At 35.9% G+C, this 17,207-nt stretch overlaps 2 protein-coding genes across 2 annotated transcripts; one reads left to right on the top strand and one right to left on the bottom strand.

Annotated features, from left to right (window-relative positions):
• Positions 1–2,626: 2,626 nt before the first annotated feature.
• Positions 2,627–5,400, bottom strand: LOC146909157 (translocon-associated protein beta (TRAPB) family protein). Its single transcript, XM_085723464.1, has 6 exons — positions 5,082–5,400; positions 4,071–4,169; positions 3,857–3,965; positions 3,699–3,770; positions 3,577–3,582; positions 2,627–3,039 (listed from the first exon to the last, which is right to left on the bottom strand). Exons 1-6 carry the CDS (start codon positions 5,261–5,263, stop codon positions 2,923–2,925), a joined length of 585 nt encoding a protein of 194 aa, XP_085579590.1. The 5' UTR covers positions 5,264–5,400; the 3' UTR covers positions 2,627–2,922.
• Positions 5,401–13,811: 8,411 nt separating this feature from the next.
• Positions 13,812–16,018, top strand: LOC146909156 (uncharacterized). The gene is made up of 4 exons (XM_085729330.1): positions 13,812–13,918; positions 14,411–14,811; positions 14,911–15,032; positions 15,989–16,018. Exons 1-4 carry the CDS (start codon positions 13,812–13,814, stop codon positions 16,016–16,018), a joined length of 660 nt encoding a protein of 219 aa, XP_085585456.1.
• Positions 16,019–17,207: the final 1,189 nt, after the last annotated feature.

Below are 17,207 nucleotides of genomic sequence, written 5' to 3'. Positions count from 1 at the left end.
GTATATTGCAAAAAAAATAAATAAAATAAAATAAAATAATTTTTTTCCTCAAAACAAAATAAATAAAATAAAATTTAAAATTTTAATTTGAATCTTTTTAATATGTGGCATGCCACGTCATTAATGAGGTCACATGGCGTCTGATGTGGCGTCTACATGGCATCCTCCGTTTGCCAAATCAGCAAAATTAGACGGCAGGGACCAAATGTCACTAACGGAGTAAAATGTGAGGATTTTAAAAACATTTAATGAAATGTAGGGACTATTTTTCAAAGGAGCGCAAAATGTAGGGACTAAAAACATATTTAACCCTACTAAGTTTGATAAATCATTTGCCCAATCCTTCAGGGATTGATCAACGTTGAATTCATTAATAAAAAAATGATTTTTAAGTGATCCTTCAAGGATGCACTAGTATTGAATTCTTCATGAATTCATTAAAAATAAATTTATATGTGCAATCCTTCAAGGATGCATTAGTATAGTGTTGAATTCTCCAGGCATTTATTAAAAAAAATTGTATGTGCAATCCTTCAGGGATGCATTAGTATAGTGTTGAATTCTTCAGGAATTCATTAAGAAAATTTTGTATGTGCAATCCTTCAGGGATGCATTAATATACTGTTGAATTCTTCAGGAATTCATTAAGAAAATTTTGCATTAGTACTACTGTTGAATTCTTCAGGAATTCATTAAGAAAATTATGCATGTGCAATCCTTCCGGGATGCATTAGTATTGAATTCTTCAAGAATTCATTAGAGTTTCTTTATTTATTTTTAAGCGATCCTTCAAAGATGCATGAATTTTGAATTAAAATAAATAAACACTATAATTTGCATAACAAAAATTGTGTGTATCTATAAGGTACTGATTCCATTTGATGGAATTATAATAGTCACCTATAATCATCGATACAAGAGTATAATTATCACAACAATTAAATAAGCACATAGATATCATGGTTATACACTTGTCGACAACCAAAAGAAAAAAAAATCAAATTCTAATGATCCTATTCACGTATATACACAACTACATGATATCCAAAAAAAAAACGTGTTATGAATATAAGTAAATAGAGACAGAAATATAGAGAAGGAGAAGAAGAGAGAATAAGGAGTAGTATTCTTATTCACTCATGTCTTTATGAATGTTACAATGAACTCTATTTATAGGGAAATAGAGTAGCATAAGAACTAAGCCCAATAACCTAGTGGTATGGCCCATTAACCAATTTGCTATTTGGACATCCACTATTAATATTTATAACAATTATAGTTTTTTTTTTTTTAGTTTTCATTAGTGTTTTATTAAGTTGTTGAAGTTGGAACCAGTTTGTATCAATCATTTTACCATCATGGCACCGAAAAAACAGAAGAAAAATTTGCAAGATTAGAAACAATGGATAAAACTAACAAATTTGCCAACCCATATTTCATGTTCAAAAATTTGGCAGGTTACATTACGGATAATACTTGGGTGACATTGTGGTGGGTAACATTGGTAACATTGACCAACCACAATGTCACAAGTGTACAAAAGAACAAAATAACCTTGTGAAAGAGAAAGAAGAAAACCACTTGTGACATTGTGGTTGGTCAATGTCACCAGTGTCACCAACCCAATGTAAGAAGAAAAAAAACTTCGAGCATGATGGAGAAAATCGCATGAACATCCCTTGATTAGTAGTATAGCTTTCTAATAATACCCTCGTCTCATATTAATTGAGATAGTTTGATCATGTTCACTATTCACATAATCTACTTTTTTTACTAATGTATGAAGACAAACGTTGGTATATAAGATGTTTAATATGTCTCAATGAATGTTTTTAAAACATCGATTTTTACAAGTGTTAGTAATAGATAACTAAAGATGTGATATTAATCAAGGGACTTGGTGCAATTGCAATCAAGCGTTCTTTGATCTATTTAGAATTCAGATGTTGAAAATAGCATCCTAAAAATATTGTAAGCAAATTCGTAAACTGTTACTAAAAACCACTAAATTTTTCGACCAAACCAATTTCACAATAAAAGGCACAAATGAACAATCGAAAATAATTTATAACAGTAGATTTTATTTATTTAAAGTTATTCAAAATGTTGATTTTCAACCAAGTAAGCTGGACTCACATGTAAGATTTTCATATCAGGTTTTCTTTTTTTGGTTACATTCATATCAGGTTTTCTGTGCATACACATACACAATGGGAAACAAATTTAAGATAAAACTGATTGGACCAAAGATCAGTTCTATAAGCAAATAATCAAATAATCCCAGAACAAAAGGATACTCGCAAACGCAGGTTGTTAGTTTTTCTTAAATCAAGATTTTGTGATTTTTCTTTGGACAGCCAACAAAAACAACACAACTTTTTTGGACAGCAAGTTATGGAATGGAAAAGCGAAGGAGATATTTTTAAGTTTTAACTACTAGTCAAAATGTGAACAAGAATGATGTTCATATCTAAGGTGGGAGCAAGAAGCAAACGGAGATACGCGATGAAGACAAACTCCAGAGTCTGTCTCCTCTATCTACAAGCTTTTAATTGACATGATAAACTTCAGAGTACTAACTTGTAGATAATTGACTTGGTAAAGTGGCTAATTTTTCACCCATGGATTGGAGGATCATTAGAACATAATAATAAATGGAAATCAGTACAAAATAGCTATGAGATCACATGATCAATTGATATACTTTTGCTAACTAAGATCCATACCATTCATGTAAAAAACTGAAAACAACTGTTCAGGCTATGCCGTCAAGAAATTAAAATTGTTCTCTCACTAACTCATTTAACCATTCATTCAAAAAGTTCAATAACATGTGTTCTATCTAGGTGAAAACTGACCGCTGGCAGAATATCACACTCTAGTCTCTGATGTTTGATTGTAAAGGTACTGATTTGTCAAAGATTAACGCTTCTTCTTGCTTCCTTTTGCACCTGATTTTGATGGTGTAGCTACCAGGTACACAAACATGACGATAATGCTGATCACCGAGATTAGAGATCCATATTTAGCCAGCAACCTCTGTAGACAATAACATTTTGACATTAAGGGAAAGAAATTATACTATGATGGATGATACATCCAGAAAGCAGTTAAAAAAACGCATCATGGAGAAGATCTTAAGCTGTGGCGTTATTTCCTTGTGAAACCCATTAGGAGAGAAAGGTTGGTAAGCAAAACACAGATGAAGTTTAGGGTGATCATTTGTGGTGTTCAAATCATATATGGTACAGTTGTAAAAATAAAGATGAAGTTTAGGGTGTTTGCAAAGAAAAAAAGGTTTTCTAATTCCAATTCTCGCTTTAAAAGTGAAAACAATATATGTTTCCTGAAACCAAACAGACCCTTATTTTTCGCATCAGTACTCCGTTTCTCATGAATATAAAAACTTGCAACAGCAATGTGCATGAGACCCACTTTGTCCTAGTCATCATGCTTGACCGGTAACTTACAAAATCAACTGCCGAAATAGGCAGCCCTCATGCTAAACTCAATTTTATATAATCAACAAAAAAATTCAAAATTTGAAATTACAGAGTATATAATAATTGTCCATACCTTAGCCTGCGAAAGCCAATCCAACCAAATATTAATATACATGAAAACAAAAAAGTAATATGTCAGTCAATGCAGGCAATTTAGATTGATCCATGTAAATGTCAAGTAAACAAGAAACATACCCATTCAAACTTCTTCTCAGGAGCCCTATCAGCAAGAACATCTAAAGGCAATATGGGAGTTGAGTATGCCTCCTAAAAGCAACAAACAATTATGAGGGGAAAAAGTTCACTCACTAGAAAGAAAACGGACAATATACAACAATGCCAACAAATTAAACCTGTAAAGCAGCGCTTGTGGGGACACGGAACTTGATGATAGCTGGTTCACCGGCAAATACTCCCTTTGATTTTGCCTCGAGCTCAAATGTGTGGGAGAGGACGCCGCCACTGCAAACAATATGATTTGTTAGTAAAAATAAATAAACAAAAATGCAGCAGAGTGGTAATTGAAGAGTGGCAAAAAATTGTTAAAGCGAATAATAGGAAACTCACGCGTCAAGCTTTTCCCATGTCTTTGAAGTGGTACCACTGATAATACTGAAAAGGTCACTTGTCCAACTATCATCTGACAGACTCACGTCATATGCCGTCCTTTAAAAAAGAGTAAGAAAAATGATAAGTGAATATCAATTGCAAAACATAGAAGGTTACCAAATGAAAATACACCACAAAAATTTAAGTTGTTTTTGAATAACATACAATACTAAATGCAAAAACTTAACAAGTAAGACAATAAATTATAAGGCTTGTTAACCTCTCATGTTCTGAGACAATTGGGAAACAAAATCATTATTCAATTCAACACAAGAACAGCACACAAAGTCGTATGTTAACGATTTACACCCTCAACTACTAGCCTACCATAATCAATGTCAATAACTAAACTCAATTTTACATTTTGGAACTACCCTCAAACCATTTCTTATAACAAGTAAAACAAGCAATGCAAATGCAATTCACAAATCGAATCACCTGCGTGTGAAATCAGAGGTAGCATTAACTTTGAAATGTTCAATTCTCCACATCAAGTTCATGTATCACCAAATCACACAGAAACTTTTAAATCCACATCTCTTCTCAACAAGATCAAATTCAAACAAGCAAGAACTCTAGCATCAAACTCATTTCCTTCCAATTACTAATGCATGCAAGCAAGAAAAATCAGTAGTCAAAATTGAACATTTTTATCAATTCATCTCATACCCACATGATCAAAGATAACCATTTTACCTAATTTTCAATGTCACTAGTAAATCTAAATCAAAAAATTAAGATCCAGCAAAGATTTCTCATCTATACCAACATCTAATCAGCATCCAAACAGCATAAACACAGCAACCATAGAAACATATACGAAATTGAGTAAAATCCTCAAAAACCTAATTCAAGCAAAATCAGATACAGAAATGAATAATCAAGACATGCATGCAGATGAGAAAATTGGGATCTGAAATCGAAAAATTGAAAAGAAAAAACGATAAAGGGTTATAGATCGGAGCATACGAGGTTCCTTGGTTGTAGATATCGATGGTGACAGAGACTCTTTCAGCGCCAGTCTTGAGCCTGTTGAGAGAGGCTTTCTTGTGAGCGACGATGAAGGGGACATCGGAAGAAGCTTGCGAGCATAGCAAGAAGGAAGCTATGAGGAGAAATGCGATCAGAGGTTTGGAGATTGGATCCGCCATTGATACTCGCAGAGAGAGAGAGAGAGAGAGAGAGAGAGAGAGAGAGAGAGATGAAGAGTCAATGAGGGAGAAAGAGAGAGAGGAGATCTCGTGGGAGTGTTATTTTGATGTGTGGTGTATTATAAAGTTGTGATCCTAAGACAAATACTTCCACCACTAGGGTTCGTATTATAGGTGCAAACAACTAAGCATGTAATTAAGTGTACTCCGCGCGCAACTGTATAGACATGTTTACCATATTATCATCTCATTCGGGGTTTTTCTTTTTTGTGTTAACCATCTGATTTCTAAGGAAAAATCTCTAGCAATTGGAAGTTCGATTAAAAAGTAACTAAAATATATTTAAGAATTATTCTCAATAAGAATTATACTGGGATTCTCTTGAACGATTTGTATTAATCATTTGAGTTCAGTTACTTAATTCTCATCCAAGTGATTTGAGTGCAAACGAATATTTCTACCGTATGCTCGATGCAATTGTGAAAGAAAAAAAAGTAACAATTATTATCATAAATATAAAATGAAATATTTGGTCAAAATATAAATGTAAGTGATTAATAGTTTGAGAGTGATTAACAATTTTTTACAAAGGGAGTGATGCACATGATATTGATTAAATGATACAATTCAGAGAAGAAGAAGAAATGTGGCATTCACTATGGACAAATTTTTTACATACGTATCAATGGTGCAATTCAAAGAGTAATAATATTCCATAAAAACTAAAAAATAACATTAACTCTGGAAAATTTTGTTTTTTACAAATGTGATGTGATATTTGTCAACTTTAGTCAAGAACAAATCATTGAGAAAACTAAAATTTCGAATCTTGATTGAAATAGTCATCGGTTAGATTTTACTTAACTCACGGTCCAACTCTTAATCACTAAAATATCATCCCCCGAAGGGTTAAGACCCAAAGAAAACAATTGAGCATGTATTAGTATAAAAAACAATTTAAAGGATATAAATTTTTCGAGATACATTTTAGAGCCAATTGGGTGACAGATTCTAATTACATTAATTTTTCTAGCAAAAAACATAAATACCCTTATATGTAAATAGCAATCAAATTGATTTTTTTAGTCAAAATTCAATTAATTTGAATGTTAAATTCATAAATGAAAAGGTTTTTTTTAGAAAATTTATAAATGAAAGGGTTAAACTATTAAAGACTGTCAAGAAATATACATATTAGTTTCTTATATCTGTGATTTTTCATAAGAGTTAAATTCTTATATACAAAAATTCTTTCAATAAATGATAAATTTCTTAATTAGTTTCTTATATCTGCAAATATACTCTTTTTTGCTTTTATTGTTGTAAATTTTTGTATTTCTTTAGTCCTACGCAAATACATTATTTTTTTTTATTCTTGTATTGTATAAAATATTTGATTTTAGACACTCTATTTAAGAGGAGGGGAATAAGTTAAAGTCAGTAAAATGATCCATAACAAGACATATTGCAAGATACATTGAAAGTTTGATTTAACAAGATACAAATTGAGGGTAGACTGAGATTGATTTGATTTGAAGATAGACATGACCATTATTGTTGGCCCAAAAGCAAATTGAGAGTGAATTAGCATTGATTCAGACATTGAATTGCATTGAAAGTTGATATTGAGGGAGACATTGAAAGTTGAAAATAATCAGAGATATAGACATCGAATTGGAGAGTTGAAATTGAGTTGAATTGGAGATTGTAATTGAGTTGAATTGAAAATTGAAATTGAATTGAGTTGAAAGCTGAGATTAAACTGGATTGAAAGTGAAGATTGAGTTAAATTGAAAGTTGAGATTGGGAATGCGACATGTATGTATGGTATAACAAGATTATTAAATGTATGAGCACATAAAATGCATGATTATGCATGTATGAATGCCTGAAATGCATGATTGGTCTGTAGTTTGACAGGGAAGTTTCACAGAGACAGTCGAAACATTGGAAGATTGGGCACGTAGTGGCTCGTGCTGTAATATATACATATAGAAATCCTCTTTGGAGAGACCAGCGTTGAAAGACGTATCAAACCCATGGCTGAGGGCAATAAAAACTTGTAGAGGAGGGACCCTTGGAAGATTCTTGGATACAAGTTGCCTGTTGTTAGGCGTGTCAGTGCTGGGTAAACATTGGATGTTCGCATCTGTGGTCAATGCTTTTCATTCTTTCGTTCTTTCATTTTTATTCTTCAATCCCATTTTTGCCTGAACCGCCCTTTCGGGTTTTCGATTCACCGGGAATAGATTCTTTTCACTGCCCCATTTTTGCTTGAATTGCCTTCATAGGTTGTCAATCAGCGGGGTGCTCATTTTTGCCTAAGTCGCCCTTTCGGGTTTTCAACTTAGCGAGCTTTTCATTTGTATTTTTTTTCATTTTGTTTTTTCATTCTTGCCATTGACCACAGATCATCCTGGGGGAACAACCTGCTTGTAACACGTATTGGAATAAACATTGACGCTCGTTTATTCATGCATGCTTCGCTGGAATACACTCTATTGCTCAGGTTTGCTTTCAAAATAGACAAAAAGATTTTTCAATTTTCAAAAATGTTTGTTTCAGACATTGACATTATCAAATAGAAAGAAAATATTTTGTATATAGCATTGAAAGTAGAAAGAGAGTAGAGTTTCAAACAATAGCACAGGCTCAAATTGATGTAGAAGAGTGAGGGTCAGCCAAAGGCATAACTCCACGGATTTACAAAGCTTGGAAAATGGTAATTTTATTGGTTGGTGGTACATTGAACACGATGACCGCTACATTTCATAGAAATTTTGAATTCACAAGTACAGAAGCTTCTGATGAAGACGATCATTGACAGTTGCAGATGCCCCAAGGAGTGATGGTGATTTGCCAGATATAGTTACCTGTCTTTTATTATCAATCTCATTTTTGCATGAACCGCCCTTTCGGGTTTTCGGCTCATCGAGACGCTCATTCTTGCCTGAGTTGTGCACAATCTCAGCGAGCTTTTTCATATTCATTTTTTTGTCCCTAACTTTTGCCTGGATCGCCCTTTCGGGTTTTCGATCCACCGGGAAGCGCATTTTTGCCTAGGCCGCCCTTTCGGGTTTTCGACCTACCACGCTGTTCTTTTCTTTTTAGACAAAGTATTTCTTGACTACATCGGCATTAACAGGATTTGGGAGTTCAACACCATCCATGTGTGTAAGGATCAGAGCACCACCAGAGAAAGCCTTCTTGACAACATAAGGACCTTCATAGTTAGGTGTTCACTTGCCCCTTGGGTCAGGTTGCTGACTTATCCTTCTTTTCAATACAAGTTCGCCTTCCTTGAATTCTCGAGGTCGGACCTTCTTATCAAAAGCATTCTTCATTCGTACTTGATACAACTGCCCATGAGCCATGGCATCCATGTGTTTCTTTTCAATCAAATTCAACTGATCATACCGACTTTGACACCATTCAGCCTCAGTTAATTTTGCTTCCATGATCACTGGAAGAGACGGAATCTCCACTTCCAGAGGGAGAATTGCTTCCATACCATATACCAGAGAAAAAGGTGTTGCCCCGGTTGAACTGCGTACTATAGTACGGTAACCATGCAAGGCGAAAGGTAGCATCTCATGCCAGTCTTTGTAAGTAGTGACCATCTTTTGAACAATCTTCTTGATATTCTTGTTAGCGGCCTCAACTGCACCATTCATCTGAGGTCTATAAGGAGAAGAGTTGTGATGTTCAATTTTGAATTCTTCACATAAAGCTTGCATCATGCTATTGTTCAGATTGGAACCATTGTCAGTGATGATCTTGTTGGGAACACCATATCGACAGATGATGTTATTCTTGATAAACTTTACTACCACTTGCTTGGTTACATTTGCATAGGAAGCAGCTTTAACCCACTTGGTGAAATAGTCAATCGCCACTAGAATGAAACGATGTCCATTAGAAGCTTTTGGCTCAATTCTTCCGATCATGTCAATGCCCCACATGGAGAAAGGCCATGGGGAAGAGATAACATTGAGGGCATGCGAAGGCACATGGATCTTGTCAGCATAAATTTTACATTTGTGGCATCTCTTGGCATGTCTGTGGCAGTCACGCTCCATAGTTATCCAGTAATAGCCAGCTCTTAACAGTTTTCTTGACATGGTGTGACCTGTAGCATGGGTCCCAAAAGTACCATCATGTACATTATGCATCAATTTCTCAGCTTCTTGTTTATCAACACATCTCAACAAGACCATGGCATAGTTCCTCTTGTATAGGATTTCTCCGTCCAGAAGGAATCTGCTAGCCCATCTTCTCAGGGTCTTTTTATCCCTGTTGGAAGCACCAGGTGGATATTCATGATTCTGCAAGAACTGTTTGATATTATAATACCAAGGTTTTCTGTCATTCACATTTTCATCAGCCTGATCTGGCATATTTTCAATAGTAAAACATGAGCGGGTCTATCGAGACGCTGCACCTTGATTACGGGCACATCATTCCAGTGATTCACACGAAACATGAAAGACAAGGTAGCAAGAGCATCAGCCATCTGATTCTCATCCCGAGGGATATGGTGCAGCTCAACTTTGGTGAAATATGTCAACAGACGTCTTGCATAGTCACGGTAAGGGATCAGCTTCTCATGATGAGTCTCCCATTCACCTTTTATCTGATTAATAACAAGCGCTGAATCTCCATAGACATCAAGGTGCTTAATTCTCAGGTCAATGGCTTCTTCAATGCCCAAGATGCATGCTTCATATTCAGGTATGTTGTTCGTGCATTCAAAAGTTATTCGAGCAGTGAAGGGAATGTGGTGCCCCTGCGGAGTTACAATAATGGCTCCAATCCCCTTACCGTAAGCATTGACAGCACCATCAAAGACTAATCCCCACTTGCTATTGGGATCCGGCCCTTCATTATATTTGGTTAAGGCTTTCCTCTAAGGGGAAGTAGTTATTTTTTTTGAGAAAATTAGATAATTTGACTTAGCACCATCCTTGAATTGAATTAGTTTCTTTCCTCTTCAATGTTTCACTGCTCTTCAAGCAACAAACAAACAAAATCGTCAATTAAATTGGTTTAGCCTTTGGTTACAATGTACCTTGACTGATTTTAATTATAAATATGAACCGCAAAATCATAAAAGAGAGGAGGCTAAAAAGAGGGAAGAGAAGAGAACCATAAAAATTTAGAGGGGAAGAGATAAGAAAAAGAGGAGTAAATGTAGAAAAGTCATAGACCTCTAGCTACACACATCACCACTCCAGTTTCACTCATATGTAAACCACCACCATGAAACTCCATTATCACATATACTGTTTCAATTTTCAATCACTGCAACCCACAAAGAAAATCATCACCACCCTCCATTCTCCTGTGTTTTCTGAAGAAAAATAAAATCGATAAAGGGCTATTGAGTCCCTTTTTTTCCCCTAGTTTTTTTTTAGGGAGAATAAAAATTCGTTATCTAATTATTATTTTTTTGAGCAAATTATCTAATTATTATTACTCCTTGGGTGCATTTAGTTTGCACCACCAATTAGATGGGTTCAACTTGGACTATATTTTTTTATGGTTAGATTAGATTATACCACAAAATCTTGCTATGGTCCATCCACACCAAATCAAACTCATTAACTCCATCTCTCTCACTGCAACTCTCTCTCCTGAACCAAAATGAACTCCTCACTTTTCCATTCTTCTCTCTCCTTTGAGCTTCTTCAACAATGGTGGTTTTTTTTTTCTTTCCTCAACAATGGTTCAAAAAATGCAAACGATTTCTTTTTGTTCCTTCTTCTTATTTAGCTTTGTTGGTGTGACAGAAAGGAATCAACAATATATTGGATTAAATTTCAGAAATTTCCAGTTCATTGCTAACTTGAGAATCAATATATTGACTAGCTTATGTTTCTAGTGATCAAACAATGGCAAGGATGTCTAAAATGGATGTTTATACTTCAATATTTTCTTTTTCTTTTAAGATTATATGTCTTCCTACATTACCAAGAACAAAAAAACAAATTTGTTGTTGTTGATGAACCAAAAGAAACAAATTATTAATTAATCAAGGAGATTTTACATCTAATTAGATTACTTGAGTGCTTCCTCTCACAATTAGATTTTACACTTTTAATTGAGTGCTAAAACCTCTAAGTTATATGTAACACCCCATTTTTATTTAATTATTTTTAGTAGATGTGTGAGTATTTTTATATGAATTATTTGTTAAATAGATGATTTTATGTGAAATATGTGTTTTGGGTGATTTTATGTGATATATGGTGTGATGCTATTTTATTATATGATTTATAGAGTTGTGTTTTATTTGAATGAATATTGTCTTATTATTTGTGGAAATAATAGGAGAAATAGAAATAGGTAGAAATAGTATTTATTTTAGTTAATGAGAATTAAGTAAATAATTATGAGAGTTTAGGGGGAGTTAAGTGAGAAAAGGAAAGAGTTATATTTTTGAGAGTAAAAGAAAGAAAAGTGAGAACAGAAACATTTTCACATACAATCGAGAAACAACTGGTTTTGGAGAGGAAGAGGAGAAGAACCAAGAGAGAGCTAGGAAGGAATCGATTGTTGTAGCTATTCGTTCATTTTTGTTGAATTAAGGTAAGGGTGGGATTCCTTTCAATAATCGTGATATATAATTTGAAAATTGATGAATTTGTTGTTCTTGGTTTCTAGGGTTTGAGAAGTTATGATAGATGATGAAACTTGTTGTTGAATTGCATAATTATATGTTGTTTTGTTCCCTATGTTGTATACTAAACCTGTAAACATGTTTCTAAGACAATTTGGGTGATTAAGGGATCAAAGATGGGATTTTTGGGTGAAACTATGTTGAAATCGCACTTTTGAAAAGCTGTTTTTTTGACTTGGTACTGTCAAAAACGTGGCACGTTTTGGGCATCGTGGCACGATTTTAAAATGTCGAAAGTTGGGTTTTTCTGGTCGTAAAAACGTGGCACGTTTTCCAAAATCGTGACACGTTTTCTGCAAACTTTTTCCTCGATTGTTCACTGATTTTCACCCGTTTCTGTGTTGAATTAGCTTTCGGTGTAAACATGAAAGTTGTAGATAATTAAGTTAGCTTTATAATGGCCTTGGTTTGGAGTGGAAAAGATTTGTAGATTTTGAGTTATGATAAAAATAGTTCAGGTGGGTCTTCAGAAAATTTTAAGAAAACTTAGCATAACTAATCTCTAGTTAGTCCAAAAAACTTATGGTTGGTTTTCCAACTTCAAACTTAAGTGTTAGGGATTTAGTTGAGGTGTTTTATGGATATTTGACTTATGTTCTATTGATCAAAACTTAATTGCTTTTGGGGGATGTTTTAGACTTTGAGATGAATGTAATTGATTTATATATATGCTATGTTGTTGATTTCCGTTGTTGACGTTGTTGCATCATCTAATGTCAAAGTTGGGGAGTGTGTCATAATTGTTTTAGGCACATATGTTGTTGTTGTAGTCGCTGTTGAAGTTGTATGTTGATATACACAAGTTGAGTCCATTTGCATACTCACATTTGTTGGGGGCTTATGCCCTGGAATGTTCATCATTCAACCCGTTGGGGGCTTATGCCCTGGAATGTTTATCATTCACCTGTTGGGGGCTTATGCCCTGGGATGCTTTAACCATCCAAATCGTTGGGGGCTTATGCCCTGGAATGCTTAGCATTCAACGCGCGTAGATTGGTACCACCTGCATGATGCATTAGTTGTTGTTGTCGTAGCATTGTTGGGTTGTGTTGTCGTTGTAGCATTGTCGAGTTGTTGTCGTTGTCGCATTGTCGAGTTGTCGGTGTCGTTGTGGATAATGTTGTTGTTGTCGTTGTTGCTGTACCTTGTTGCTGAAAATAATTATGTCGTTGCTTATGTGTTTATTTAAATACATTATTAATGATGCCTGTTGTGATATGCTTTGTTGTTTTCATTAATTTGATGAATTATATATTATTATTATTGGATAAGTTTCTCACCCCTTCTGCGTATATGTTGTCTCGACCGTGGGTATGTGCAGGTACTGATGACTTGTAGGTTTGGTCGGCTCAAGTGTCTAGGGCTCTGATACATACTAGGATGGGGAAATCGTTGCGAATGTCTTCTCATTCTTTTGTGTATCACATATTTTGGAAAAGACTTGCTATTAGAGTTTATCGTTGTTGAAAATAAAGTTGAATTATGTTGGGGCCTTTGTGCCAAGATTTTCATGAATGTTGAATTTTGGTTGAAATTATATTTTAAAGAATTATTCCGCTGCAGTTTATTAAGATTCTTTATGTTGGCCTTAAATAAATAGATATTTTCTATTTATGAATTTTTGAAAAGTAGTGTGACACTCCGTTGTGTGATTACTCTGATTATAATAATTAATATTACGTGTGTTGGGAGAACGGGGTGTTACAATTGGTATCAGAGCAGGTCGGTCCGTCCGGCCAATTAGTAGAGTCGTGTCGAGCCATGTAGAGTTGTTTGACAATTTATATTGTCTTAGTTGTGCTGATTTTTGTTGTTATGTAGAGTAAAGACCTGGAGGCTGCGAATATTATCTGTTACAAGAGAAATAGAATGGCTGGAAGAAACGATGCTGCGGTGGCTGCTGCGTTGGAAGATGTAGCCCTAGCTATAGAACAACAACAGAATGTTGGTGCTGGTGTTAATGCTGATGTAAGAATGTTGGAGGCCTTTCTAAGGAATCATCCTCCTACTTTCAAAGGAAGGTACGACCCTGATGGAGCACAGACATGGCTCAAAGAAGTTGAAAGAGTTTTCAGGGTTATGCAATGTACTGATGACCAGAAGGTGCGTTTTGGTACGCACATGCTAGCTGAGGAAGCTGATGACTGGTGGGTGAGTCTCTTACCTGAATTAGAGCAAGGTGATGCAGTTGTGACTTGGGCTGTGTTTAGGAGAGAGTTCCTAAACAGATATTTCCCTGAGGATGTTCGCGGAAGAAAAGAGATTGAGTTCCTTGAGTTGAAGCAAGGAAACATGTCGGTGACAGAGTATGCAGCCAAGTTTGTGGAGCTGGCTCAGTTATATCCACACTATACTGGAGATAATGCTGAGTTTTCCAAGTGCATAAAGTTTGAGAATGGTCTGCGTGCTGATATTAAGCGGGCCATTGGTTACCAGCAGATCCGTGACTTTTCTGCTTTGGTGAGCAGATGCAGAATCTATGAAGATGATACCAAAGCTCACTACAAGGTGATGAGTGACCGTAGGGGTAAGGGACAACAGAGTCATCCGAAGCCTTACAGTGCCCCTGCTGACAAGGGCAAACAGAGGATGGGAAGAGATGTTCAAGCTGAGATAGTTTGCTACAAGTGTGGTGAGAAAGGCCACAAGAGTAATGCATGTACTCAACGGGATGAGAAGAAGTGTCATCGTTGTGGCAAGAAAGGGCATATCATGGCTGAGTGCAAGCGTGGTGACATGGTTTGCTTCAATTGTGATGAAGAGGGTCATCTTAGTTCTCAGTGCAAGAAGCCTAAGAAGACTCAGACTAGTGGGAAGGTGTTTGCATTGGCCGGTACACAAACGGCTAATGAAGATCGACTTATCAGAGGTACTTGTTTCTTTAATGGTACTCCTTTAATTGCTATTATTGATACTGGTGCTACACATTGTTTCATTGCTGTTGATTGTGCAAATAAGTTGGGTTTAGTTATGTCAAGTATGCCTGTGGAAATGGTTGTTGAAACTCCAGCTAAGGGTTCAGTAACCACATCGTTTATTTGTCAGAGTTGCCCTATATCCATGTATGGTAGAGATTTTGAAGTTGATCTTGTATGTTTGCCATTGACGGGTATGGATGTGATCCTTGGTATGAACTGGTTGGAATACAACCATGTGCATATTAATTGTTTTAGAAAGACGGTGTACTTTTCTTCTGCTGAAGAAGAGAGTGGAGCAGAATTTTTATCTACCAAGCAGCTGAAGCGGTTAGAGCATGATGGAAACTTAATGTTTTCCTTGATGGCGTATTTGTCTGTAGAGAGTCAGTCGATAATTGATAGATTGCCCGTGGTGAATGAATTTCCTGAAGTTTTTCCTGATGAGATTCCAGATGTGCCACCAGAGAGGGAGGTTGAATTTTCGATTGATCTTGTACCGGGTACGAAGCCTGTGTCGATGGCTCCTTACCGTATGTCAGCCTCCGAGTTGGCAGAATTGAAGAAGCAGTTGGAAGAATTGCTTGATAAGAAGTTTATAAGACCGAGTGTCTCACCTTGGGGAGCGCCGGTATTGTTGGTGAAGAGGAAGGATGGTAGCATGAGATTGTGCATAGATTACCGTCAGCTTAATAAAGTGACGATAAAGAACAGGTATCCACTTCCGAGAATTGACGACTTGATGGATCAATTAGTGGGTGCTCGCGTGTTTAGTAAAATTGATTTGAGGTCAGGTTACCATCAGATTAAGGTGAAGGATGAAGATATGCAGAAGACGGCCTTTAGGACACGGTATGGCCATTATGAGTATAAAGTGATGCCCTTCGGTGTCACTAATGCGCCAGGTGTGTTCATGGAGTATATGAACAGAATTTTTCATGTTTTTCTGGATAAGTTTGTTGTTGTATTTATTGATGATATCTTGATTTATTCTAAGACTGAAGAAGAGCATGCAGAACATCTGAAGATTGTGTTGCAGGTGCTGAAAGAAAAGAAGTTGTATGCAAAATTGTCAAAGTGCGAGTTCTGGTTAAGTGAAGTAAGTTTCCTTGGCCATATTATTTCTGGTAGTGGTATTGCAGTGGACCCATCGAAGGTTGAAGCGGTATCACAGTGGGAGACTCCTAAGTCAGTTACGGAGATTAGAAGTTTTCTTGGTTTGGCTGGTTATTACCGTAGATTTATCGAAGGATTTTCGAGGTTGGCACTTCCATTGACTCAGTTGACCTGTAAAGGTAAAGCTTTTGTGTGGGATGCTCAGTGTGAGAGTAATTTCAATGAGTTGAAGCGAAGATTGACGACGGCTCCAATTTTGATTTTGCTAGAGCCAGATAAACCTTTTGTTGTTTATTTTGATGCGTCCAAGTTGGGCTTGGGTGGTGTGCTGATGCAATATGGTAAGGTAGTGGCTTATGCTTCTAGACAGTTGAGAATTCATGAGAAGAATTATCCTACACATGATTTAGAGTTGGCTGCTGTGGTTTTTGTGTTGAAAATTTGGAGACATTATTTATATGGTTCCAGATTTGAAGTGTTTAGTGATCATAAAAGTTTGAAATATTTATTTGATCAAAAGGAGTTGAATATGAGACAGAGAAGGTGGCTAGAGTTGTTGAAAGATTATGATTTTGGTTTGAATTATCATCCGGGTAAAGCTAATGTGGTTGCAGATGCCTTGAGTCGGAAGACGTTGCACATGTCGGCTATGATGGTGAAAGAATTTGAATTGCTGGAACAGTTTAGAGACTTAAGTCTTGTTTGTGAATTGGCACCTCAGAGTGTGCAGTTGGGAATGCTAAAAATTAATAATGATTTCTTGAAGAGTATCAAAGAAGCCCAGGAGGTTGATGTGAAATTTGTAGACTTGATGAGTGCTAGTAATCAGAATGCAGATGGTGATTTTCAGGTTGATAATCAAGGAGTGTTGAGATTCCGAGGTAGGATTTGTATTCCTGATAATAATGAATTGAAAAAGTTGATTTTAGAAGAAAGTCACAGAAGCAACTTGAGTATCCATCCGGGAGCTACAAAGATGTACCACGACTTGAAGAAACTGTTTTGGTGGTCTGGGTTGAAGCGAGATGTCGCACAATTTGTATATGCTTGTTTGACTTGTCAGAAATCGAAAGTTGAACATCAGAAGCCTGCTGGTTTGTTGACGCCTTTAGATGTGCCTGAATGGAAATGGGATAGCATCTCCATGGATTTTGTGACTAGTTTACCAAACACTCAAAGAGGGCATGATGCCATTTGGGTTGTTGTCGATAGATTGACGAAGTCGGCACATTTT

Source organism: Medicago sativa, chromosome 7 (assembly GCF_051527215.1).
Source record: "Medicago sativa cultivar Bolivia chromosome 7, Bolivia_mono, whole genome shotgun sequence".
NCBI lineage: Eukaryota > Viridiplantae > Streptophyta > Magnoliopsida > Fabales > Fabaceae > Medicago > Medicago sativa.
This window is presented reverse-complemented; position numbering and strand designations above follow the sequence as displayed.

Bases quoted from the DNA above. Each gene is read 5' to 3' on its own strand.
- LOC146909156 (XM_085729330.1), top strand. From the start codon at position 13,812: ATGGCTGGAAGAAACGATGCTGCGGTGGCTGCTGCGTTGGAAGATGTA. The intron at 13,919-14,410 runs GTTGGAGGCCTT...TTTGGTGAGCAG, and splicing joins GTTAATGCTGATGTAAGAAT to ATGCAGAATCTATGAAGATG. The intron at 15,033-15,988 runs GTATGTTTGCCA...TATTTCTGGTAG, and splicing joins GAGATTTTGAAGTTGATCTT to TGGTATTGCAGTGGACCCAT.
- LOC146909157 (XM_085723464.1), bottom strand. From the start codon at position 5,263: ATGGCGGATCCAATCTCCAAACCTCTGATCGCATTTCTCCTCATAGCT. The intron at 4,170-5,081 runs GTATGCTCCGAT...TCTTTTTTAAAG, and splicing joins ATCTACAACCAAGGAACCTC to GACGGCATATGACGTGAGTC. The intron at 3,966-4,070 runs GTGAGTTTCCTA...TATTGTTTGCAG, and splicing joins ACATGGGAAAAGCTTGACGC to TGGCGGCGTCCTCTCCCACA.